Source organism: Amblyomma americanum, chromosome 2 (assembly GCF_052857255.1).
Source record: "Amblyomma americanum isolate KBUSLIRL-KWMA chromosome 2, ASM5285725v1, whole genome shotgun sequence".
Taxonomy (NCBI): domain Eukaryota; kingdom Metazoa; phylum Arthropoda; class Arachnida; order Ixodida; family Ixodidae; genus Amblyomma; species Amblyomma americanum.
Window position 1 is genome coordinate 34,932,696 of NC_135498.1, and position 25,128 is coordinate 34,957,823.

Consider the following 25,128-nt stretch of genomic DNA (forward strand, 5'->3'; position numbering starts at 1 on the left):
TTTCGGACAAGGAACAAAGGACCACGTACGATGCTCGCAACTCCGCGCTAAAACTCAGGTAATATCGCGGTGGTTTCATTAAATTAACAACGTTTCGCTAAACGTCGCTCAGTGATATCAAGTAGCAGGGCCGTTGGAAACGCAGCCACTCACGCCTGGTCCAGTAAGTGTTGATGTCGATTCATAGACATCATTCGCAAGCAGCGCGTCGCTTTATACCGGCCACAACATCGCTGTGAAACATATTGACTAGCGTATACACAGGCAGGGACCAAAATAAGAGTAAGAGACAGGACACACGCTAGTGTCAGTCTGTTTCACAGCTACAACCAACTAGCCCAAATGAAAGCCTTAGCACAAAATCGCGTTGCCGGAGCAACGGAGTCCTCTTGGATATGCCTTATGCGCATGTGGTTCTGTGCGAAGGTTTGTTTGAAACACAAGTTTGAGTGCCTCTAGGCTCTCGGGATTCATGCTCAAGACATTGAGCAAGGATCTGCACACAGCCGTCGCACGCGCCAGCAGTAAACCAAAACTGGAACGATGGACCTTGCCGAAACCCGGATCAACGTTACTAGAACCTACCTAGAACTGCCTAAACTTATCAACGTGTTAAACGGTTAAACGTTACTATAAATCTAGAAAACAATTCGTAATTTATTCATTTTAATTGATTTGCAATTGATATATAATTAAGGTTTAAAGGCAGTTTTTGCTATATATGCATACAAAAGTTATAACGTTTTTCAGCATGCTCATCATCATCAAGCATACAAGTACTAATATATTTAACTAAATTCACATTTAAGTTCTTGGGTTTTTAAACACAAAAAAGTTTTGATTTTAACAACTTTATTATAATCTTTATGTCAGCAGTGAAATGTAGCGATTTAGTGCTCACGACAATGGCAACAATGGGCAAGCGTCCTGTTTAAAAGATCTTCATAGCAAATTTCACCGCTCTCGACCTCATGCAGTGTTGCTGTAACTTGTTTGTACTGAGAATTTGTCTTCGCTAGTGTCTTTTCGCGTTTGCTCGCGCACGGGAAATCGTGCCACTGTTTTATTACGAACTGTAGACAGCGCACCTGCACTTTGGGCCATGACGCCGTCAGCAAAGGCGCACGCCTCGGTGAGTTCCGCAGCCGTTAATGAAATCATTCTCAACTTCGCTGCTAAAAGGTTGCCTTCTTAAAAGCGGTATGGTTTTGTTTTATTGCTACTGCTCGTGATTGAAGCAAAATAAGTGTCAAGCTGTATTGGTGCGTTGACATCTTGAAATTCAGCTCGACACACCCGTCTAGACGGCGGATGTTCTGTGTTCCTCCTTTGACCTCGTCTCGTGTGTCGCGACGGACTTCAGGTGCCGCTGGCAGTCTTCCCCTTCGAGTCGAGACGGAGCGGCCAAAGTTGCAGGCAGCGGCAGAGACGAACGGTTGTCAGCCCCACGTCCCGTGTGTCTCCTCTGTGTGCAGAGTCTGTGTTCGCCGAACAGTATTTACACAATTTACAGGGTGTGTCGAGGTCCTTAGGTCAGCCTCTGATACCAGTTTCACTCCTAACGCAAAAAAAGTTACCAGTGCCATTATAAGCAGTGTAAGCACATATTGTCATTACTTTAACTGTTCTCGCGTAGCAACGAAACATTGATTCTGTAATGCGATCAGTGCAGGGCATTGCCAGGTGGCTACTCGGGGACAGCTTATATCTTTGCCAGGTTTTTTGCATTTCTGTGACCCCAATTTCGTGCCTTAAGACTGCGTGCACTCGCTATTACTTTCTTTAGGTGAAGTACAACGTCCGGCGTGGTTGTTCAAACAGAAACAACACATCTTTCACATTGAATACGTCGGATGTATGTGGTGAGTTCATCTTCTTTTACATTTTCTGGTAAGACTGTAGTACTCGCTGAAGGCAGGCAGTGCGTCCAGCCTTTTACAGCGAAAAGTTCTTTTAGGGAGCTCACCCACTTCTGATGTTGTGTCCCGTCACAGGCACAGCTGGCCTTGCCGCTTCACGCGCACTGTGCACTGAACAGCGAAGTGTGAATGGCTGGGGTGCGTCGGCAAAGAGGGTGGCAGTGTGTCTTTGTGTCTAAGTTTTTCCATCGTACCCCTCGCCCCACCTCCCCCACCTCACGCGGGGCACTTCGCTTTCCTACCCTGTCAGGCACCCCAAAAAGGCAAATTTGGAAGGAAAAGGCAACCTCGGAAGGCAGGAGAAAACGCTGAACGTAAAAGTGCAAAAAACAAGGACACAGGATAAGGCAGACAACATAAGCGCTCGTGTTGTCTGTCTTATTCTGTGTCCTTGTTTTCTGCGCTTTTACGTTCAGCATGGAAAACCAACTCGCCCAAATGCGGCTATTACAGGAGAAAACACTCTGCATTGCTTTGCGGCCACTGCTGGCTGATTTGCAGTCGACTTAACAGCGCGGTTCCTGGCTGGCTTCAAGGAAGACATTCCTAGAACCTGCAACCCAGGTGGATGTCAAGTGGGACACAAGGGTGGCTTACTAAACTGCCCCCTCAGCCCTGGCCAGACCGTTGATGGAGCGGCCACTAGCTAAACGTGTTCTGACGGACAAACACCATGCTTACAGAGTCAAATAGGAGCAGAAAATCCTCTGCAGCTGCAGCTTTTCACTGAATTGTTCATTTTAAGCAATAACTTACCCGATGTAATTTTCTTTAATCTCTCATCGCGTCTGTAAGCTAACGTGCTGTACTTCGGCGAAGTGCTTGAAGTTGACGGCGGTGAACAGTTAGTCTGTGTACCACATCAAGTCCATTTGAACGAAAGCACCGGCTCACTTTTTGAGCGCTGATGTTGCCAGTGCAGATCGACATGCAGGCTCCTGTGATCTGTGTGTTGCTAATTCTACTACGACACTATGCAAGCCCAGTGCACTGTGGTATCCGTGCTTTCAGATGTGACTGGCTGCTCACTTTCAGGCGGTCTGTGGGGAAATGGTGACCTGTCGGTTCCTTGTGCACTTCAGAAGATTGAACATAAACGCTGCTGTCACAGCTGTTTCTAGGAAAGTTGCGAGTAAAGCTGCTTAAAGAAATATCATTTTAAATGTGGCTTAATTATGCAGTGTTCTTTCGTGGTTGGTCTGAACACAGCTTGAGAGATTTGGCATGGTTGTACTGGAAGAAGAGGCTTTGGGAAGATATAAAGCACACCGTTCACTTAACTGCAAAGGTCTGCCAAACTTTGCATATAGATTTCACTGCTCCAAAATTGAGTGTTTTTACTATGCATGCTTCCAATTTGCAGCTTAGACTGTGCCATGGTAGGTGCACTTTCATATCCAGCAGCTGAAAGCCATGAACTTTGAGACCCATTAAGCTAGAGTTTGTTTCGACTGCTTGACGTTCTGTTTCTTCGCAAACAGCCAGATACAGAAAGAAGCTGCGGGCTGTCCTTCGCAAGAACAAGTTCCTGGCACAAGCACTCGAGGCAGCCAAGGCCAAGATCAACGAACTGGAGAGTGCCAGTACCCGGCAGCGTAAGATTGATAGCCTTGCCTTGCCACAGGTGAGAAGCAGTACTGTTTGGTGTTGCTGTCTGAATGGCTTGTCAGTCAGCCTGAAGAAGAAATCTCCTTAAGCCCCGCATGACCTTTTAGGCTTCTTGAGCACCCTCTCGATACAAAATTAAGTATGGCAGTGATATTATTTGGCATAAATATGCCAGTGAGAAAGCAATATATTTGTTCTTCTCTAAGCCCTTTAACTGCAAGGATAAGTTAAACATTTTTAGTTAATAATCGTATTGCATTGCTCGGAGTCCCCTATCTGTAGGACAAAAGAAAATTTCTTGAAATACTGTGTAAAAGTATTCTAAAGCAGCAAAAACCAGGAAGCCTTAACAGAATGTTTCAGAAAACAGGTTCTGTCGTAAAACCTATCATGTGCTCATTGATTGGCTAAATTGGCGGCTGTAAGGGATGGCTTGGATCATTATTAGTCTGCAGTGACCAAAAACAAGCTCGAAATTTTGTCCATCAGTAAATGCAAAATGAAAATTGACGAGCGTTCAAACTGACATTACACATGCAAGGTTACCGCTAGGGATCACCCTGATTGAGGCACAAAATGGGACATTTTAAATTCATTTGGGCTGCAACAAAACGCTGGCCAGTTGATAAATTTGACATACAGGATCAGAATATTGCAGAGAACGTATCATGAAAGTTTCTAGAAAATCAACGGAGGCAGAAGAAAACTGGAGGGGGTGCTTAATTAAGCTCCTCCATGATAATAAGATGCTACATCGCTAATGGGTAATTGCCGGTATATGCAGAATTGGTCATTCCGTACTTTACATTCATACATACCTAGGAGTTCTCTTATCTCTCCTGGCTAAGGGGCGCAGCGGTTAAATGGTGCGCCACTGCCACAGCAGGTGGCTGTGAACCCGGGTCTCACAAGCCCCACTGGTGGCTGTTTCAAACACAGCCAGCTAGTGGGGCTTGTGAGACCTGGGTTGCTCTTCTCGAGCAACCTTTTGCAACCAATCATTAATTTAACTGCCATCTGCCACGGTGAGCAGTTTGCTTAGAAACCAGTGGGCAGGTTGTGACGATGACACAAGGTCGGGTGACCTAGCAGGCCCTCCTAGGTTGCTTCTCCGGGGATTTTTCACTCGCAAAGGCTACGATGTCTGATTTTCTGCAGAACAGTAGTCTTAACGCTGTTGCGGTAAAACGGGCCCAAATAAGAAGCTAGTCTGTGCAGCCGATGTTCTGGGCTGGTTCCTCATGTCTTCTTCGCCCTCTAAACTAAAGTCATATTATGAGGCAGCATCCTCAATGCCACTGCTTCCTAGATCATCGAAAAGCTTAACCGTGGACTCAGCTGAATCACGTTTGTTTCGTTTCAGGGCATGTGCCATGCTGGTACAGGCGACCATTCTCAACTTTTAAGCTACGCTGTTTTCATATGTGGTTAAAAAATCGCCACTACTCGGAGAAAAGACGCTTAAACTAGTTTTTAAGTTTCAAGGCAATTGGCTCAGCATGTTCGTGAACAACGCGGAAGCATTTGAAATTGGCGTTCGCATCCACCGTTAGTGGGCTAACAACGGTCGGTGGGTGCTGTACGGAAGGAGTTAAGCAGTCAGGTTAAATACACAACTCGTCTTTGCATGTTTCTAGGAGACATTTCTGTTTGAAAATTGCAGCTGTTTATGTTAAGCTTTAAGAGATGACTGCTTTGTGGCAGAAAAGCAGCAAAGCAACAGAAGCAAACTCTGCATGTATGCTATGCAGGATTAAAGGTTGGCTGTATTGGTGAAATAAGAGGTTATAAATGGGGTTCATGGGACAATATCACCTGTTGCCACAAAAGTCCAGAATGAAGCAACAGCAGGCGAGAGCTTCTGTTGCAATGAATTGGCAACAGAATCACCTTCGCAAGCAGCGGATGAGAGCTGAGAAATAATGAACATCTTGTACAGCGGCACCTCTATCATTTAGTCCAGCCAAGCCTTCATGTGGCCCTTGGGCACCCGGCCTCAGAGGAAAGTTGTGTGGTCAAGGTTTTGCTTTAAGTTGACATTGATCACTGAGTCGCCACACTCGGCAACAACGCAAGACAAGCACAATGAAATGAGTGCTTAAAGTTGCTACTGACAACGGTTGGTGTGTGTGCTTGCCAACAAAATACGGCCAGGACCCATGCATTCCTGTATAGAGGTAGTCAACGTGTAGCTAGGATTAGACCACGAATTATTTGTTGCTTTTTAAGGTGGGAATGTCTCGAAAGGTAGCAGTCATTTTATTCTATTTTTGGTTTAAAATCAGTTAGGTCTTGGCCTACTGAATACTGTTTGATGCTTTGGTACCACTTGGTTATTTGCTTGCTACATTATGTGTCTTGGTCTGCAAGAAGTGACTCACTCCTGACTTTCTTTTTTTTTTTTACCTTTCTGACGCCTGCAGGTCAAGAGCTGGCTGGAAATGGGCGCACAACAGATGCATACTGCAGTCAACAACCATGCACGAGCCCTCAGACTGCTAGAAGACATAATGACTCCTGGTCTTGACATCACTCTGGTTGGTCTCACTGATCCAGATGATTCGGGCACTCAAAATCGGTGAGTCTTTTTTCCCCTTGCACTGTCGTGGAATGCTTTCTTCATGCTCGAAAGTTGGAAAGTCTATTTAAGCCCCTAGTTTCCCGCGACTCTACGATTCTGCAAAAAGTTGTAGATTTAGGCTCTTTTTTTTTTTTTTTTTACAGAATTTAGTGTTCGCAGTTACTCTTGTTTGATGCTATCATTGCTACATTGTTGTTACATACATCAGTACAAACATAATTATTATGAAAAAATGAATTTTTATGTTTTCTACGTGAATGTAATGCAAACTCGAGAGAAAATGTTTTTTAATTTCACGGTTTTAATGCTATCTCAAAATGTTTAGGCCAACCATAACTGAGGCCTCTCCCACCCCCAGAAAAACGCAGACTGCTTGCTAAGATATGGAAGCAACAGATAGGTCAAAGTTATTTAAGAAGCGATGCTTCAGATGTATGTGCCTCAGTCATGCAAAGCCCAGCCTCTGCTTCTTTTTCACTCAGCCTTGCTAGCCGCAGCGGCCGCCGTCACCACCATGGCACCACTGCTCAGTGTTTCGCACTGCCCAGTCTTAGGCCAGTTAACCCTTCCTCTCTTTCCCTACTCCACCTCACTCTTGCAGGGCCCTCTCTTTCTCAACAGCCAGCACTGCCTTCTTTGCATATCCATGGCCAGCTTCTGCTTTGCACTTTCACACTGCGCGCTTTGTTCCAAGTTTATCAAAATGCTGGCTTCTCCTGGTGGCAACTAAGCCCGGTGGCAAAGCTCGTTTTTAACGAGCTTGAAAAGTTCTTGAAAAAAAATTAACTCTACATCTTGATTCTGAATCGAGGAATTTTCCAGATTGGTCTCAATTTTCAGCATTTAAAATTTTTCACCGCACTAAATTAATGTCCTTGCTTCTAGCTTACAGGGTTTTGGTAGTGAAGGAAAGTGGTTCGTTCTATAACTAGCTCCGTAAGTATCTTCACTCTCAGTAACAGGGCAGTCACCTCTGCCCCACTGAAGTCATGTTTCCTGTTTGTCTGGCCTTGTTATTTAATCTGTTCTTGAGCTTTTATTTTCTACTTGACACAGTAGTCTGTGTCCAGCCATGCTGTGCTCAATAACAGGTATGCCATGTAGCCTTCATGATTTTTTTTTTTCTGCTGTAAAGAGGCAGTATTGTAATCCAAATACATGCATTGCTATGCATGTGTACTATTCACATGAAAGTTACCGTGGCATTGACCTTGTGTGATACCTTGATTTCAAATTTAGCCACTTCTCAGTTGATATCTACAATGTATTTCAAGGTCTAATCCCGTGTCTGTCTGCAAAAGAACTCCTTAGTCTCTGCACCGACACGGGAGAATAGCTTCCTTTTAAAACAGAAATATAGAAATGAACTCTGACAATTTTATGTGATTGTCAAGACTGTCGTAAGATTAGGCCTTGGCCAGGTGAAGTAAAACTCTGTATTTCATGGCAGATTGGGATGATAGTCTAACCATGGGCAGAAATGAGGGTATTTAAAGCATAGCACTCTTCAAACATCGGCTGCTTTAATGCAAAGGTGTATACTTTGAAAACATGCATTGCATGCAGGAGGCGCTCTCTGCATCCTCCAGGAAGCCAGTGCTATGATGAATTTGGCAACATCTCTGTGATTCCTGAAGAAGATGAGATCATGGACGAGTCACAACAGGGACTCCTTGACACGACCCTGGTGAACCTGGACGATGACCCTGGCTCCAAAGGTAACGCACCCTCCATGTGCTCTTTACTGCACACTGCTCTGAAGTGGTCTCCCGGATGTTTTATGCTAATGCTTCCTTCCTGCTTGCTTCCAGCAGTAACTTAGTTTGCATATTGGTTGATTAACAAGTGATGATGGGCTTATGCCTCTTAGGCTTAAGGGTAAACGTTTTGCTGACCTGCAATTGTCAAACGCATCCACAGAGATAATGGGATTGAACTCTGACCATGGTAGATGCATTTCAGTGCAGGTGACACGCAAAAGACACCCGTATGCCTCGTGAAGTTGGTGCAGGTTACAGAACTTCAGGTGGTGGATATTAATCTGGATTCCTCCACTGTGCCGACTTTTCCTCTATCCCTCAGTCTCTTCTCCCACAGCACTGTTCAGGAGTCCATCTAAAGTGAGACAGTTCCTGTGCCTTTCCTAATAATCAGTCATTACTAATTAGGCCTACAAATGGGGGAGCTGCAGCTCTGAAGGCTTCGTTTGTTTTGTGCAGCAGTTCATATCCTATGCCAAAACTTGGCTTTTATTTTGTGCTGCTATCAACCACGTTAGCTGCACATCTTGGAGCTTTTACTCCCTTTTGTGCTCACTGTATTGTTCAGTTTCGCTCCCTTCGTACCCGTCCTGATGGCATCAAAAAGCAGAGGTCCCTGTTCTTCAGTGCGGCAGTTTGTTTCATTTGCTAGCTGTAATGGGATGGTTCCCAAACCCTGTTTAGATCTGCCCACCGTGTGCTGCTTTACTTGCAAATTTAAATGCTGCCATTCGTTAATGTCATAACCGCCGCAATGGCTCAGTGATTATGATGTTTGGCTGCTGACGCGAAAGGCGCGGGTTCGATCCCAGCCGCGACAGTTTCATTTCGGTAGAGGAGAAATGCTAGAGGCCCATGTACTGTGCGATTTCAGTGCACATTAAAGGACCCCAGGTGGTCAAAGTTACCCTAGCCCTCCACTACAGTGTTCCTCATAACCTGAGCCACTTTGGGACATCAAACCGCATAAAACCAAACCAAAACAAAATCTGTTAATGTCCCAGAGAGTAACTAATCTTGTTTGCCTTGCAGTGCAGTGTATTGCTGCATGCATATATGATGCAACTTTTGTACTAGCATTGAGTGGGGCTCATTTCAAATGTAAAAATGCCATGGCAAGTTATCATGGCTTTTGATGTGTTGTTATACCACTTGAACTAGCAACCGAAAATTGTTGCCTCGCACAGCTTCTGATAGATAGCACTGTTTGTGCCATCAATTCGCAGCAGTAATGCTTGATCTTGTAGTCTGCGGTATTGTCCGTGTCCAGCCCAGATGTATGTAACATGTTCATGCACTCTTTCGGCTTTGTGTAGTCACTGTGCGGAGAAAAACCCGCAGCACAAGGTCCGGTCATGATGCAAGCTTCCTGGAAGAACCTCCCAGCATCTTTGAGGACCCAGAGGTGCCAACGTTTAAGGGTGGGTTGCTCTGCATTTCACTTCTGTGGGGTGTACAATTGGTATGACCACTCTGCTTTCAGGATATGAGCTGCACCGTACTCTCTTCCCATTTCACAAAGAGTGGTGCTATGCCTTTGCTCTAAAATGGGGCTGCCTGCATGATGTTAAACTCTAAATAAAGTCATTATCATCAGCCCATTGACATCCACTGCAGGACAAAGGCCCCACCCTTTGTTTTCTGATAGCACCTTAAAGGAAATACTAGGGTACTTTTAAGTGTCAGTGCCACACCTCTGCTATAAACTATGCTGCATTGAAGGGCTCCTGATTACTTCAGTCACCCATGGTTCCTTGGCATGTATAGAGGTTTTTGTATTTGGCAATCTTGCTTTTGTTGAAATATGACTGCCACAGTGAGGAATCCAACCCACTACCTTGATCTTGGTAGCTAGGTAGCACAGCTAATTGACAAGCATGCTCATGTCTCTGGCACACCTCTTTACATACACATCAGAACACCTATGAACCTATGTGAACTGCAGGAATTGTCTGAAAAGGCCTTCTTATTTTTAAATGAAAGGGAATTTGTTTTTAAATGGAAGCAAACCCTGACTGATGATATCGAACTTATGGTGGACATGCCATGTTGCGTTTAGCCATCTAATAACGACATCTGCAGGTTTTTTGCAGCAAGCACACACAATGTGACTCAGTGTCGCAGATTTGATATGAAGCACGGTATATGAACTGGAGTATTTGTTCATTCCATTGTGTAAATTTGTGTGATTTACACAGCTGAATACAACTGCTAAGCTGTGAATTACTAGTATGTATGCCTCTTGTCTTGTCTTGCCCATTGGAACGCTCAACTTCTTTTGTCTGTTGCTGTTTTGTTTTTGCCTGTGGGACCCAGTGGTTGATGAGCAAGCGTCACTTCTGCTGGCTGAGGTCACAGGGCAGGAAAAGAAAGTGGTCTGTGCCACGTCCGTAGTTCTTCCACCTGCTGACAAGGTCAAGGGGCCCAGGTATGGCAGTGTTTTGTTTTGTGCAGTGTTAAAGGTTTTAGCAGAGATGATCGTCTCAATTTAATCTTGCGTTTCACAGCAGTTTACAGGACCTTGACGAGTCATACAAGAGTGACAGCAGCAGCGTTTCAGAGAGGGCGAAATGAAACTTATGGATTTATACATTTCAACCACCAAAGTCTCGGATCATGCTACTAATGCTTGCCTCATAGCCCACAGCATTACTGGGGCTCGTAAAAGTTATTCAAGTGTATTCTGGCCTTCTTGGACGGACCTATTTTTTGTTTTGTTTTTTTTCCCCCAGATTAGGCAGGTCATTTTCTTCCGTAAAAATTTCTAAGTTTTACGCTGTGCTATGTGACATGCTATACTCTGCAGAAGCTTTCACTGTGCTACTGCCCATCTTTTGCTAAAGTCTAGAGCCTACACACTTTGCATTAACCTGGGTCTCAACAACCATCTCAACAGGCTCGCGGTCACATGCCTTGTGCTGGTCACAGAATGCCACACTACTGCTGCATGACTGGCCATTGATAATCTACGCCATGGTGTCCTTCATATAACAGCTTTTGCTATAAAAAATGTAGTTTAAGGACTATATCTTTTGAGGACTTGCCTGTAAAGCATTAGCAGTCGCTGTGATTTAGTGGCATTGCTGTCAATCTTGTACAGGATTGTAAAACACCCCGCCTTCTTCCAAGAGCTTCCCAAAATAATTTGTAGATTGCTTTCTACGCAGAATGACCTATGTTCTACAGCATCAGTTTTGTTTTTCCTTTATTTTTTAAGCCAACACAAGGCCACTGGTGATTACATGTTTGATGGTACAGTTGACCCTCGTTATAGTGAAGTGGAAGGGGGCTTGGCGATTAGTTTTTGATAGCCGTAGCTTTGTTATAGCTAGTGTTGACAGAGCTTCCAACGGGAATCGTCATTCCTTCATTATATCCAATATTGCTTTATAAATCGTTTCGTTATAACGAGGTTTGACTGTATTTGACAGCACTCATGTGTTGCTTTAGAGCAGATGGTAGTTTCATTCAACAAAGTTTAAAAGGAAGCACAAGTTTCTTTAATATATCCAGGATCAACTGTAGTATGCAACATGCAGGGTGTATTATGTGTCAGACTCCAAACATTATCGCAGAATGATTCAATATATATAAATAATTTGTTATATAAAACACAGCAATAAGTAAGATTATCTGCAGTCCAGAAGTGAGTGTACAGTGTAGGGAAGCACTAACTGCAGCGACGTGCCACCCACTGGAGTAATGGCAGCGCACCACTAGCCTGGTGTCGCTAGGCCTAGCATGTTTTACATCGAAGCTGCCACTGACAGTGTTTTGGAACAAGAGATCACCACACGGTAGGTGACAGTAGTTTTGCCCACCACCAGTCCGCGTGGCCTCCCATGTCAACTGTCACCACCCACCATTATATGGCTGGAAAAGAGGACGCATAACTGTACAATGTACAACACGCTGGATAGTCCAGCTTAGCAGACTCTCCCCCTTGCTTGTGGTTAGAAATTGCTATGACATCTTTGCCTGCTGCAGGGTCATTCATCATCATCAGCAGCCTGACTACACCCACTGCAGGGCAAAGGCCCCTCCCATGTCTCTCCAATTAACCCTGTCCTTTGCCAGCTGTGCCCAACCATAGGGTCATTAGGAAAGCATTTAAGTGTGGCCACATTATAGCCCACGCCAATGCTATGTGCGCCCCTGACTGCAGTGTGGGCAAGAGCAGGCTTTTTTTTTCTTCGTTCTTGTTTGTAGCTTGTCATTCAGGCACGATCGCCCTTGTGAGAATGGGGATAGCAAAAACAGCAGTCAAGCTGCTCGAGTTTCCTGCGCGATCTTCGCAAAATCCAAACTATACGAGAGGCAAGGCGTATGAGATGCTGTGGGTAGGGCTATTGTTTCTTTCATACTTTTTTCTTGTCCCTGTGGCTTAGGTGATTTTCCTCGTTTTTGACAGGTGAGAACTGTGTTGTATTAAAGCAGTCACAGCGACAACAGCACAGAGGCGCACAAGTGTTGCAGCTTTGCTTCCTTCTTGACGCTGCCTTTCTTTGGACAGCTTCTCTGGCAGACACGGAGAGCTGTGTTGCAGATGCACAACATTTTGTACACACAGAACTACTGCAACAAACTATCGCAGGGCAGAAAATCTAGGAAATTTTAGAGAAGTGTGTTGCCGCCTACAACAAATAGTAAAAAATGTGGGAGACGCCAATGCAGGATTTTTTAATGCAATTAATTGTAAATTAACTTGATTCAATCCACTGCTATGGCTTCGGCTTTGAATGTGTTCAGATACTGTGTTTCCCAGCTCGTACGTATCTTTTTTTTCTGCTGGATCCCGTGAAAAACACAATAGTGGGGTTCTACACTGTTATCATTATTGTTTTGAATAAGAGATTGCGTTCTCACAAAATTTCACTTCAGTGAGGAGCTATGTGTCCAGACTGACGACCAAACTTTATAAAAGGCAGTCCTGCCCCTCTTCCCCCCCCCCATCTCCGGTCAACAAATGTCAACCCCTATGAATTTCCAGAGAGAATTCTTTGGAACTATAGTGAGATTCAACATAAGTTTGCAGAGTTCCTCCATCACGAAAAGTAGGCTGCTGTTAAACCTTCTGTTGTTACTTAAACTAAAAGCTAACCACCAGACGAAATAATTAGCTCAAGCATTTTGACGCCTCTGGTTTGTCTAGTATAGTCGAACATCAAAAAGTTGATTTTGTTTATGGTTGTGATTAGAAAGCGGAGTAATACACGATGCCACAGACCATGGTCCATTGTTACCAACTGCTGTTTATTTTTTTAAGTTATATCCTACTGTTACCACCGCTTGTCATAAGAGGCCTAATCGTGTTACCAGTGCAAAATATAAACACTCTTTCATTACGATTGTTGTGCAATTGGTGTCCGCAGCACCTTCAGCACCAACGAAGCAAGTGTGATGAAGCAAATGAACAAAACTGCACAAAGAGATTGGGACGAAAGGCACACATAAGCTCAGACGAGGCACATGCTCTGGACTGGAATGTTGACAGGGCAATGATAGGGTGATGAAAACTGCCAGTAGCCTTCAGTCAGCTGGGTTAGCTTCACCACATCGCAACCGGTGTTCCACACGCTGGCTTCCCCGCATGGCAGCAGTGTCGCATGGAAAATGGGGCCGTGAGACCAAAGGCTGCCGCCAGTCATTCACCGCATTGATCACATTGTGCAGTTTTACGCCGCCTTCACATGGTTAACATTGCCAGCTGGTGTCCAAGGCTGCGCAGGCAAATATGGCTCTACATGCGAAAAAAGTGATTGTGGGGAGGGTGGTTAGTTAAAGCGCCACTTGCAGGGGTGCGGTATGCCTTTTGATATGTCAAATTTTTCATTGACGGGAATATTCGATAAACGCATTCTGTAATGCTATGCCTGCATGAGTTTTTCTAGGGGATGTCTTGACTGTTTGATATAAGCAATTATTCGGTATATCCGTGATCGACTGTACCATTTTTCTGGTAATGTTTCACTGCACAATTGGTAGTTGCTGTTTGCCTTGGTTGCGCACAACAGTTTGTCCCTTTTGTTCCCTGTTTAGTGTGCACGAGTACAGTGCAGCATTTAGCTACAGGCCCAAGATCCCACGAACACCAAGCAACATGGACAAGGAAAGCACTGGTTTCTTCAACGTAGAAGATGTGTCTGGCAGCCCATCACTGACGCGCACAAGGCAGAGAGTGTCCGATATTCCTTTGCAGCCTTGGCCAAGGAAGTCTGGTTTGTGTTGCATGCCTTCTCCCTCGATTCTTTGTTTTTTGTTTTCCCACAGCGAGTTTTTTTAGAGATTTTCATTCAGTTTACATTAAAGGATCCCTCTAACCCTTGTAGCCTTTTAATAAGGAAGTAATTTTTTTTAGCTGCCGCTGAAGGCTTTTATTGCTCTAAGGAGATACTGCACAACTTTGCAGACAACTGCACATACTGCACTGAAATTTTTTCTGTCTTTAATAGACTAATTGTATTTTGGAATTCTGAATGTCTTAAACTTTGAAAGTGTACCAGCAGAGAAACTCAGGGACTTTTGTTGCTTGCAAAAACCTGCACCCTTGCAACTGCACCCAGTTGGATTTCGATTACATAGTTGCGCTGTCAATTAACAGGCTCTGAAATACCCATTAAGCAGTTATTCAATACCTCCCTTGAATAAATGTCTACAGCAGCATCCTCCCAGTGCAACTGTAGTGCAGGCTTCATGAAATTTTCTTTCTCGTAATTTCCACAAGTCTGGTGCCATGGGGGGAATACCTGTGCCACCTCTTGTTTTAGGCACATCCCCCCTCCTTCGAGATCCAAATCTGCCCCCCTCCCCTCCAGCTCTATGCACAGTTGCTTTGAGCCCCTCCCGAAAAAAAAATTTGTGGCTATGTACCTGTTTAATTCATTCAGTGGCAGCTGAAGTTTCGACATTATGTGCCCTTTACTAGAGTTCAGTGATGATCTTGCACAATGCTATATCCTCAATTCTAACTTCCAGTTTATTCATATAGGCTTTAGTGTCTTTGAAATCTAGTGTATTAAAAAAAAACGTTATTTCAACTTTTAAAGATTTTTGAATTGTCGTGAGTCGGCTGTACCAGTTTTGGCCCTGTGGGAACTGCAAAATGTTAACTGCGGACAGGGCTCATGCAGCCCTTGTTTACTGCATGCATTCATTTGAAGGTTAGCCAGCAAAAAGTAGAAAAAGTTGAAGCGCTCAGCTGAGCACTTCAACTATGTTCACCTATCTGCATTTTGAGATCTATGCAGAGCATGTCGTCTTTGTATAAGGGGCCTGCTGCACGTGCAGGCTGTAGGCAGTGGCCACATTGCAGCAGTCAGCGTTTCAGAACACTTTAACAAGAGGGTCAGTTCCACAATATGCTGCATTGCTTTGGAGTCTTGGACGTGCCACATGATGTGAACACAACTTGGTGTCAGCTAGGCCATGCTGCTTTCTATGCTTGCATTCCATAATTAGCAATGCTGATTCGTGCTGTTATAAGCTAACAAAACAGAAGGGAAATTTTTTGCATCTCAATTCAAATGCGATCTCATGTTCGCGCACTTGGCATGCTACAGTGTTGTTAAGTGCACAACTGTTTATTTGCAGTGGGCAATGCGAGAAGCACCAGGAGATCATCGCTGCCGGTAACTGCTGGTCCCAGCTCGGATGAGACGCCACCTCAGGGTAATTTTTCTTGCAGAAATATGCTTTGCTACAAATGACACGCTCTCACCTTTTAGCAACCATACTTGCACATAGGACTACTGCCTGCTGGCTGCATGGAACTTCTTTCTGCCATGTGTAGAAGTACAAGGCTGATAGGTTATCTCAGAATTGTTATGCTATTATATTGGCCCTTCTGATAGTGTTCTTTTTTTTTAACATTCACAGATCTTTATTCTAAAACGTGAGAAATACATCTGAGCACTTCGTGCTCGTGGATTGCATAGCAAAGTGGACATTATGTACCTGATGTAGCTCAATTATTAGACAAATAGTTAACAAAATTAACTAAGAAGTTTTTTTCTTTAATTTTAGGGGGCAGGGTTACAATGCGAAATTGAACTCCAGCTCCTGTTTTTAAATTTCCTTAATCGGCAATGTGTTTAAAAATATTGAACGTCAAAGATACATATTTGAAGGCTGGTTGAATTGGCTTTTTTGCATTGTATATTTATAAAATGACGTTGCTCGCCTTTTTTTGTGCATCAAATATGAATGCCATTTGTGTATTTGATGATGTTGAAAAGGTTGACTTGATTTTGATGGCAATATCATGCACAGCAATGCCATTTCATAAATATGCAATGTGGAAAAGCCAACTCAACTAGTCTTCAAATGCATATTTTTGACGACCAATGTTTTCGACCACATTGCCGATTAACTCTTTCGTTACCACGCCACTATGCATCTATCGCTGGTGATAGATATATTCGAAACGGGATTTCAATGTCACCAGGGCTGCCGGGGAGTTGTTGCATGATCTAGTGGGTTGTTTAGACATTCTACTTTAGTTTCTTGCGTAGTTTGTATTTTTCCCGTGAGGCGACAATCTTTTTTAATGCCTCTGAGTTAAGGCTCTGATGTAGTGCTATTGCGGGATGGCGTCAGCCGCCGGGAGAGTGCGCTCTAGGAAGAATCCAGCTTCGCATGATTCTGCTGCGTTGGAAGAAGTTTTTTTTTATCCTCCAAGCAGCAGTGGCTCTGACGATAACTTTGCTTAGTCTGGTTTTGATTGTGACGAAGAAGCTGCTCAACCTCAGCACGAAATGTGAGCACCTATCTGCCCTTAGGTTTTATTTTTCACTTCTTATCTGTTTGCTTGTCGCACTGATGTAAATATTTCTGGTTTCTGCAGTGTCTCGACATCGTATAGGCAAGATTTACTTCCATGTGCCCAAAAAATAATTTATTGTGAGGCCCAGTAAAAATCAGGGCACCGGCCTCAGATTGACACTTCGTAATAGCCCAAAAGTGTTCGTGAAAGCTGTGGATGTCTTCTAACTGTTCCTAAATTTCCCAAAACTTCTTCCAAAATAGTTTCTTCTAAAAGCAAAGCATTGTAGAGCACATTAAAGCAATTTACTGCCAAGCCTCGTTATAATGAACATGAATATAGCGAATTATTGGCTGTATTGAACTGTTTCTAAATGTTTTCAACACGCGCACTTCTTGCTTTATATATCAAATGGGGTTTTCCATAAAACGGATATATCGAACGGCCTAGTGCCAAGCTGTGCCCGCTCGGATGGCAGGCGCCAGGCTTTGCCTCGCGACATGGGTGTCTAGTGGTGGTGCAGCAAGTGTTAGCGCCGCGGCTCACGCTTTGTCTCACATTTGCAAACAGCACCACAGGAAATGCAGCGGCAGGAACAGCTGGTAGCCATACGGTCAGCATGCATTTGGGGTTCTCGCATCCTTAGATAGTGCCCTGGAACCAGCGACACAGTCTGTTGTTGCAGCTTTCCAGCAGCCATGGTCTGCGGCTGTCGCAGAGTGAAGGTGGGGAGAACTGCGATAGCTTTAGTCCTGATGACCAATTTTTTACGCGGTAACGCTGTAATGCAAAAAAGCCTAGACTGTGTTTGACCTGCCACTGCCACTTGCTGCGGTGAAGCCGACCTAACTGGCATTTGCCGTTTGGTTTTTACGGCCTCCACAATCGCCGCGAGCGGCTTTGAAACAATACTAAAGCTACGGAAAAAGTCTTTCGAAGTTTCTGTTCTTTAACCACTTGAATTTGTTTCTCCAGCATGAGGTTCTGGCAAAATTTCGTATTGCAAATTTCGGCTATATAGAGAGCTATTTTGAGATTTTTACCTATTTGCTTTAACGAGGTTTGACTGTATTGCCTTTATTTTCATGTGAGTGCATCATCACAAATGGTGTGATGAATATACTTTTTGCATTTCTGCAATTTTTTTCAGCTCCTTCAAAAACGTTCTTAGTTCAAACTGATAATGCCGAAAAGCACATTTATCAAGCTATATTTTCAGACATTACATTTGACTTTGAAAAGCTTTTGCTCAGGGGGAAAATCTTATAAGACACTCTGAAAACGACCTTTTTCATGTGTCAAAAAAAAAAAATTTCTAGCTCAAAAAGTTGAGCTTCTATTTCACACTTCTAGTGCCTAGTTTATGAACAAATTTGGAATATCTTGTACTTTCTAGAATATTTATAATATTTTTTCTCCAAGACATATCTTGCCAGTGCAATTTTTTTTTCTTAATTTCCAACTTTTTTGTGTGCTGATTTTTTGTGCATTAATCACACCAAATATTTGTGTTGAAATAAATGTCTTCAGAAAGCACATTCCAGTGCATTACACCTCATTTATATTTTCCAAGAAAAAATAGTCTGAGAGCTGTCACAAATGGTCGTTTTTCTTGTGGTAACGAAAGAGTTAAGGAAATTTAAAAATAGGATTCGCCTTCTGTGGCGATGGCCTTCAGTTTTGCTATAAAACCCTGCCCCCTAAAATTAAAAATGTTTATTTGTTAAGTCCACTTGATTAATAGTCTAATTATTGATTCATATTAGGTACGTAATGTCGATTTTTTTGTACAATTCACTTGAACAAACCACTCTGATGTAGTATCTGTGTTATTAAAATAAAGACCTGTAAAGGTTAAAAAAATCGTCCTGTAGAGTTAACTCGCATTCTGGGCTTTGTACTCCGCTTGAATTCAAGACCTTCCTCTTAACCTTCGCAGTATTCGTGGTCTGCCTCTGGCAATTCTGCATTTCACCAATGCTGTACTCTTAGTCACAGCTAACTCAGCTTCTTTTAACAGCAGTGGCTCTCCTCTTGCTTTTCATGGCTGCCAGCAACATGACTTTGGCACTTGGCTGCTGAGCCCAAAGTCTGGTTCAGTCCAGGCAGCAATAGCTGCATTTCATTGGAGGTGAAATGCAAAAGAAGCTTGCGAGCTGAGGTATTGGTGCATATCAAAGATCCCCAAGTGACCAAAATTGATCCAGAGCTATCCGCTGTAGCATGCCTCATAGCTGACAGTGATGTATTGGCATGTAGAAATCAATCACTTGTGTGAATGCGTTGTATTTCTAGATGCAAAAGCCTATGTGGCCCGGCATTGCTGTAAAGTTATGTAATAGCTGCTTTGATTCATGTTTTGACAACCTTCCACGTGCTTGAATTGTAAATCTCGCCATATTCTAATTATACTACACACTATGAGCATCTGTTTAGCCGTTTTCAGCCTTTGAAGATCCGGTTCCCGCTGCCAATGGCACAAGAAAAGTTCATATTAAAAGTGCTGTTATGATCGAGTGGTTCTGAGGTGCATCGAAGACTAAACAGTCTAACCAAGATTTCAAAATTTCTTGACATAACCAGGTGTGTGAATCATCAGTGTTGTAACCATCATGAACCCCTAAGTGCCAGTGGCGAGAACAGAACAGTACTATACATTTCAGCTGGGTATATCTCACGACGGACGGGTACAGAATATTTGTGATGAACAAATGGTTGAGAGTTCGCAAAGTATAGCTGTTGATTTTGTCTGACTGCAAAGTTCTATTGTAACCGACCGTTCATTGGAGGTAAAAACTGTTACACAACCTGTCCTCTTTTTACCAGTCTCCTTCTGGTTTTCCTAATGGCCAATGGACATTGGTGGCAGAATTTTCTGTTTATGCCTATTTATAGGCGAGAAACCAAATTACACTCTTGGGCAACTTTGTTCAATTTCTCTAATGCGCCTCTGCAGTGGTTATAGCGCTTCACTGCTTACCCGAAATATGCGGGTTCGATCCTGGCCACAGTGGTCGCAGTTCGATGGAGGCGAAATGCTAGAGACCCGTGCAGTGTGCGATGTCATTGCATGATCAAAAACCCCAGGTGGTCAGAATTTTCGGAGCCCTTCAATACGCCGTCCCTCATAGCCTGAGTCGCTTTGGGACATGAAACACATATAAACCAAACCAAATCAATTTCTGTGATGCACGAGTGCAGACAATTGCATTAACCCTGTGATGGCTGAGCATTGAAAACATCTAATAAAAGTTGTGAACTTCCGGGATTTAATCAATAATATCCCCCTTGATTGCAGAAGTGCAAAACCCTGGGAGATTTATTAAGAATAAGATGATTGCAGATTAAACATAATTTTGATGATTTATGAATCTCTAAGAGCAATAAAACTGGGCACAGATATGCAGGTGCATACAGTAAATCAGGGCCAAAAATTCAAGTTGTCAATCATCTGCCAATGCAGCATTATCACCACAGAAATTTTAGACAGTTTTGCTGATTGGGTTACCTTTTGCACAAATTTCTTTCAGAGGTCCTCCCTCCTGCATCTCCAGCAGCTGACTCTTTGACCTTGCTTTGATAAACTGTTGGAAACGACGAAAATGGTTCAAATTTTTTACACTCAGTATTGGAGGTAATATGCCAATCATTACAAGATAAAAACTACCTAGGCGTGCTATATATTCCTTGGGGTCTGGGAGCAAACCTTAAATTTTTAGCCCTGCACAAGATTAGGGCGTTTAAGCAAAACTAGCAATGAGCTAAGCACCAATTAAACATATGTGCCTTTAACACTTTCGATTGATTTGACATCTTAATGTAAGTGTGTGACTGAGAAGTTAAATCAAACTACAGTGAAATACTGCTGATCTCTTCTTTTTGATTTCTCTCTCTCTCTTATCTTACTATCAGAAGCCCAGCAGTCGGATTCACACGTTGCCAGACGGAGCAGCAGGTTGTCAGAGCTGAGGCTTTCAGACTTTGACTTGGGGTTCATGGAGTCGCCCGCCATCACAGCACCACCTCAGAGCAGTGACACGTCTCCCAAGAAGAAGCCCGCTTTTGCTGCCCCAAAAGACAGCCCGAACAAGGCCAAGGCAGCACGCCAGAAGTCCTACAAGAAGCTGCAAGTGTCAGGGGGCAGTGGTGTGAGTTGCCGTAGACCTGTACATGTTCTTTTTTTTTTTTTGCAAATTTGGCATGGGCATAATCCTGGTTCCTAGATGCTTTGTCTGACGGAGCAAATTTTCACGTGTTGGTGTTAACTGCTCAAGTAGCGACCCATTTCTCATGCGTCAAAGGAATCTTTGCGTTTGCAGCTACATGATTGTTTTTTTTTGGAACCTTTGTTTCTTTTGGCAGCCTATTTGTTCGGAAATAGGTTGCCTTTATTTTAATTAGCACCAGTGGTAACATAATGTGCAAACTTCATTTATTCATCTTTTTCTGTTCTTCTGTTCTTTCCTCCTTGCGTGGTCCCAAGAAGGTGTCCCGCTTGACCTTTGTCGTGAGCAAACCAGCAGAGGAAACTGAAGAGGGAGTCACGGGTGATGTGCTGTCTTCCACTTCAAGTACCAGTGCGCCATCCAGTGCCAACAGTGGTAACCGGCGATCATCCAAACAACTGGCGGCCAAGAAATCTGGTGGCAATGCTAGGTCTTCGGAATTGGAGCCTCCTCGGCTGAGTGGCACCTTGTCCAAATCCGAGCCAATGGATGTCTCTGGCAGCTCGTGTGAGTGTGCTCTTTCCACTTCCTCTTCATGGTGTTGTTGTTGTACCTTTGCCACGTATGGCACACACGCAATAGTACTCAGATGTTGAGGATTGCTCAGTGGTCTACGGAATTTCATACATTGTAAGGTACATCCTTCCTACTGAAAGCTGATGAACAGTTCGGGTTTCCAGTGGTGCTGTCATACAGTCCACTCATCATAGACTTTTAACACACAGTGGCTGAGTAGTTAGTGTTCTACTGTAACAAAGCACAAGTTTGGGCTAGTTGGCAAGTATTCATGGTGAATAAAAGAGCCCACTGTGCAAGAAATGTGGTGTGGTGTCTTCACTGCCTTGTGTATTCCGTCTAGTTTGCATTGTTTTCCACCATGTATGTTCAGCTGTAAAGCCTGAGGAAGCAGATTCAATCCTGGCCACGTCAGCTGCATTTTGATGGAGGTGCATCGGTAATATCCATATGCTTTTCAATGTTAGTGCACATTAAAGAACCCTAGGGGGTCGAAATTAATCCGGAGCTCTGTACTGCAGCTGCTCCTTCTCTCTCTCTCCCTTGATCCCTTCCCCAATGGCTCTATTCAGGTGGCCACAGTGCGTGGGACAGATAGTACATACTGCAACTTTCATTTTCCGATAACCTTTATATATCTTGTGTGCATGCATGTGTGTGTAGGGTTGTCGCCCCCGTGGTGATTCAGCGTACCTATCACTGTTACTTCTTCTCAGTGCTTTAGTGCCTCATGATCTTTTTTTGCCTTTTTTTTTCTTGCTTAATGTCAAGGTTACCAATATAAGGTGTGTTTTGTCTGTCTTGAAGTATGAACATGCAGCGACTTGTGCAGGCATCCTTCATTGTGCTGTACTACAGACAGAACTGCTGAACAGACATCCCACCTAAATAAGACCTCCTTCCAATTAACAGTGTGGCACTGTGAGGGTTTTGCTGTTCAGGTTGACTACTTGAGTTCAAAAAAGATTGCTAAAGATGCCTGCTTCAGACAGGGAAGCTTCTGTCCCCCTTCATTTCTCATTTTGGTCCATGCATCTGGAGTCCAGAGTGCTTGGGGCTATAGATTTTTGCAGTCACAGCTGTCCTGTGCCAATACAAAGAACCAGAGTACCACTGACATTTCAGCCATCTACGCAAGCGCGTCCAAGCTAACAACATGCTTGTTCTTCTGACACTGTGTGACTCGTCTATCTCAGTCAACCTAGATGAACACTGGCATTTTCAATTTCCCATTTTAGCACCAGATGAAGATGGCGCCCCACGAACTTCAAGTGGTCGAGCTTCACGGAGGGCAGCTAAGGCCAAAAGTTACAAGGAGCCCAGCCTGCATGTGTAAGTCTGTTCCACCATGTAAGCCCACCACTGGCACGGCCCATAGTCTCTGCCTTGTGGGAGACAGTATGGTCGACAAGCTATCTAGGGAAACAACATCCGCCGCAATGACTCGGATTTTGGCATTAGCATGTGATGCCAGGGTCGTAGGTTCGATCCCTGCCGCTGTGCTGGCTGTATTTCAGTGGAGGCCAAATGCAAAAACTCCCGTGCGCTGTGTGATGTTGGCACACATTAAAGGATCCCAGGTGATCTAAATTAATCAGGAGCCCTCCACCATGATGTCCCTCATAGCCTATAGTACTGCTTTTGGGCTTTGAACCCCACAATTTACAATTTACTAGCCAGGGTAACTCTGGTAACATGGGGGGGGTCCACTTGGTTGAGAAAGGAAAGTTTTGAGTTTCCTTGCTTAGTCAGCAGGACAAAAAATGGAAGCGAGCCAGTAAGCCAAGGTGTGTGGCTGCATACTCCTATGCACTCAACACAAAAACGTGCCAATGAGAACCAGTTTGAAATATCATCATTAGCTGCAACGTCTGATAGTAACTCGGTAGCAAAGAATGGTACTTGGCCCTATGCACAGACTATATGTTAGGTCCACTCCTGCCTGATCCTGCCTACAAATTGCGGCTACCAAGTGAAAGGCCTCCATGTGCCATGTGAAATAAGCACTGGGCCAACCAACAACCATAAGGTACTGTGTGTATTACACTACACAAGCAGGTTGGGGACAGGTCGCAAAATGCAGCAGCAGTATTGTAAAAAGTACATGTCATCGCCTCTTCATATGTAGTGGAAGAAAGCACCATTTTTTAGCACATTCCTGGAATTTGCGCGCAGCTTCCACCGCCACAGATATTTTGTCTCGTTCTTTGGGTCTTATTACTTCGCGGCAGTAACTTCTTTTTTTCTTCTTCTTCTTTCAGGAAACTCCGGCGGCCATGAAGTATGCGAAGGTCATTTGCGTTGTAAATAGCTTTTAATTTATAGGACAGCTTTTTTAATTTCATTTTAAGCAGTTTTTTACGCATACTCGTTATGCCAGTCACAATTTATTTTCTTCAACCACCCTGACTGCAGTCGTTAGCTGCTGCTCCATCTTGCATGACAGGAATGCAGAGGCCTGTACGCCATCTCTCAAGTTGTTCGCAGTAGAGTGGAAGCTACAAGAGTGAGGTGATGGCTTCATAGGGGCTGTTCTGACATGCTTGTGAGTGAACTTGACAAGTTTGGGAGCTTTTGTCTCTTATACGTAGCTTCCATTCCAATGCATACAACTTGCAAGATGGAGTGTAGCTCCTGATGCATTCAGACTTCAACTCACTTGCTGCCTTTTACTGCAACAGTAATGATAATTTTCTTGGTTCTGTGGCATAAGTGGCATTGTGGTAACATGGAGAACTGAAGAGCAGAAAGTAGTAGTGCCGTTCACCTCGGCATGGATTTGTGGTGCCCTCTGTGTGCTCTCGTGTGAACTAGTGCTTGTACCATTCGAGCTTCTGTGCAGAGAGGGCACCACTGTGTAGAACAGGCGAACGGCACATTCAACAGTCTGAACAGCTGTCGCAGAATGTCTTGTTACATAAGCGTGGTAACCATTGGAGAATTTTTAACGATTTTATCAACTGCTATGCTATCTTTTATCGTGTTACTGTTTTACCATGTTTTACTTAGTGCAAAATGATTCACCCGGCCAACCTGGTGTATTGACCAAATTTATTACACATTGGTTACTTTATCAATCTTAGACATGGCTTATCGGCTTGTTGGTTTATCAGACACTTATTGTTAGCAGACTTCAAAGCATCTGCTTTAAAGCCATCAGCACAGTTAAAGGGAAGCTGAAACGGTTTTCAAATTGCATGAAACGCTGTGGTTGGTAAGAAGGGACTTTGAAAATCATGTGTGTAAATTTTTTCTCGATTCTGTTCGCAAAATGAGTCGCAATCGCTTGCTAAAAACCCGCCGCCAACACGCCCTCTTCGTTTCCGGAAGCGCTGAATGGAGGGACGGAACTGGCGGAAGTGATGCCATTCACGGGTAGTATGCCGGCCATCCTGCTTTGCTTGCTGCTTTTCGGCCCGCGCTTTGGTGAACGATGGATCCATAATTTGCAAAACGCAGTTCTCAAGCCAGCTGAAGCAACGCGCTACGCAGCAACACAGTCGGTGTTGGCCGGAGATTCCGTAGATGACGTCACGACGATCCCGGCTATTCACGGCGTTCTCTCGGCGCCCTGAGACGCTGGTGCCCGTTTTATTCCAAAAAACAGCTTTTTGCATTTATTTCCGCCCTTTTTGAATGCGATATTCTTTTTCAGCGGACTAAAAACTATAAAATGCCGCATGGAACTCAATTTTTTCGAAAAGTGCTTCAGCTTCCCTTTAAGCTCCTGTAGTCTTGGGCAACGTGGGAGTTGTAG

The 25,128-nt window shown here is 44.0% G+C and overlaps 1 protein-coding gene across 3 annotated transcripts; it reads left to right on the forward strand.

Moving 5' to 3' along the window:
* The first annotated feature begins 903 nt into the window (after positions 1-903).
* On the forward strand, positions 904-24,480 carry LOC144120969 (uncharacterized). Of its 3 annotated transcripts, none has more exons than XM_077653805.1 (13): positions 904-1,132; positions 1,787-1,862; positions 3,401-3,543; positions 5,951-6,105; positions 7,675-7,826; positions 9,185-9,289; positions 10,185-10,296; positions 13,908-14,086; positions 15,459-15,536; positions 20,542-20,777; positions 21,113-21,362; positions 22,610-22,703; positions 23,633-24,480. In XM_077653805.1, the coding sequence occupies exons 1-13, from the start codon at positions 1,103-1,105 to the stop codon at positions 23,649-23,651; spliced, it is 1,629 nt and encodes a 542-aa protein (XP_077509931.1). In that variant the 5' UTR covers positions 904-1,102; the 3' UTR covers positions 23,652-24,480. The 3 variants fall into 3 exon arrangements, with proteins under 3 accessions (XP_077509931.1, XP_077509933.1, XP_077509932.1); XM_077653807.1 differs by having other exon boundaries at positions 20,545-20,777; XM_077653806.1 differs by having other exon boundaries at positions 905-1,132; positions 21,116-21,362.
* The last annotated feature ends 648 nt before the right edge of the window (positions 24,481-25,128 follow it).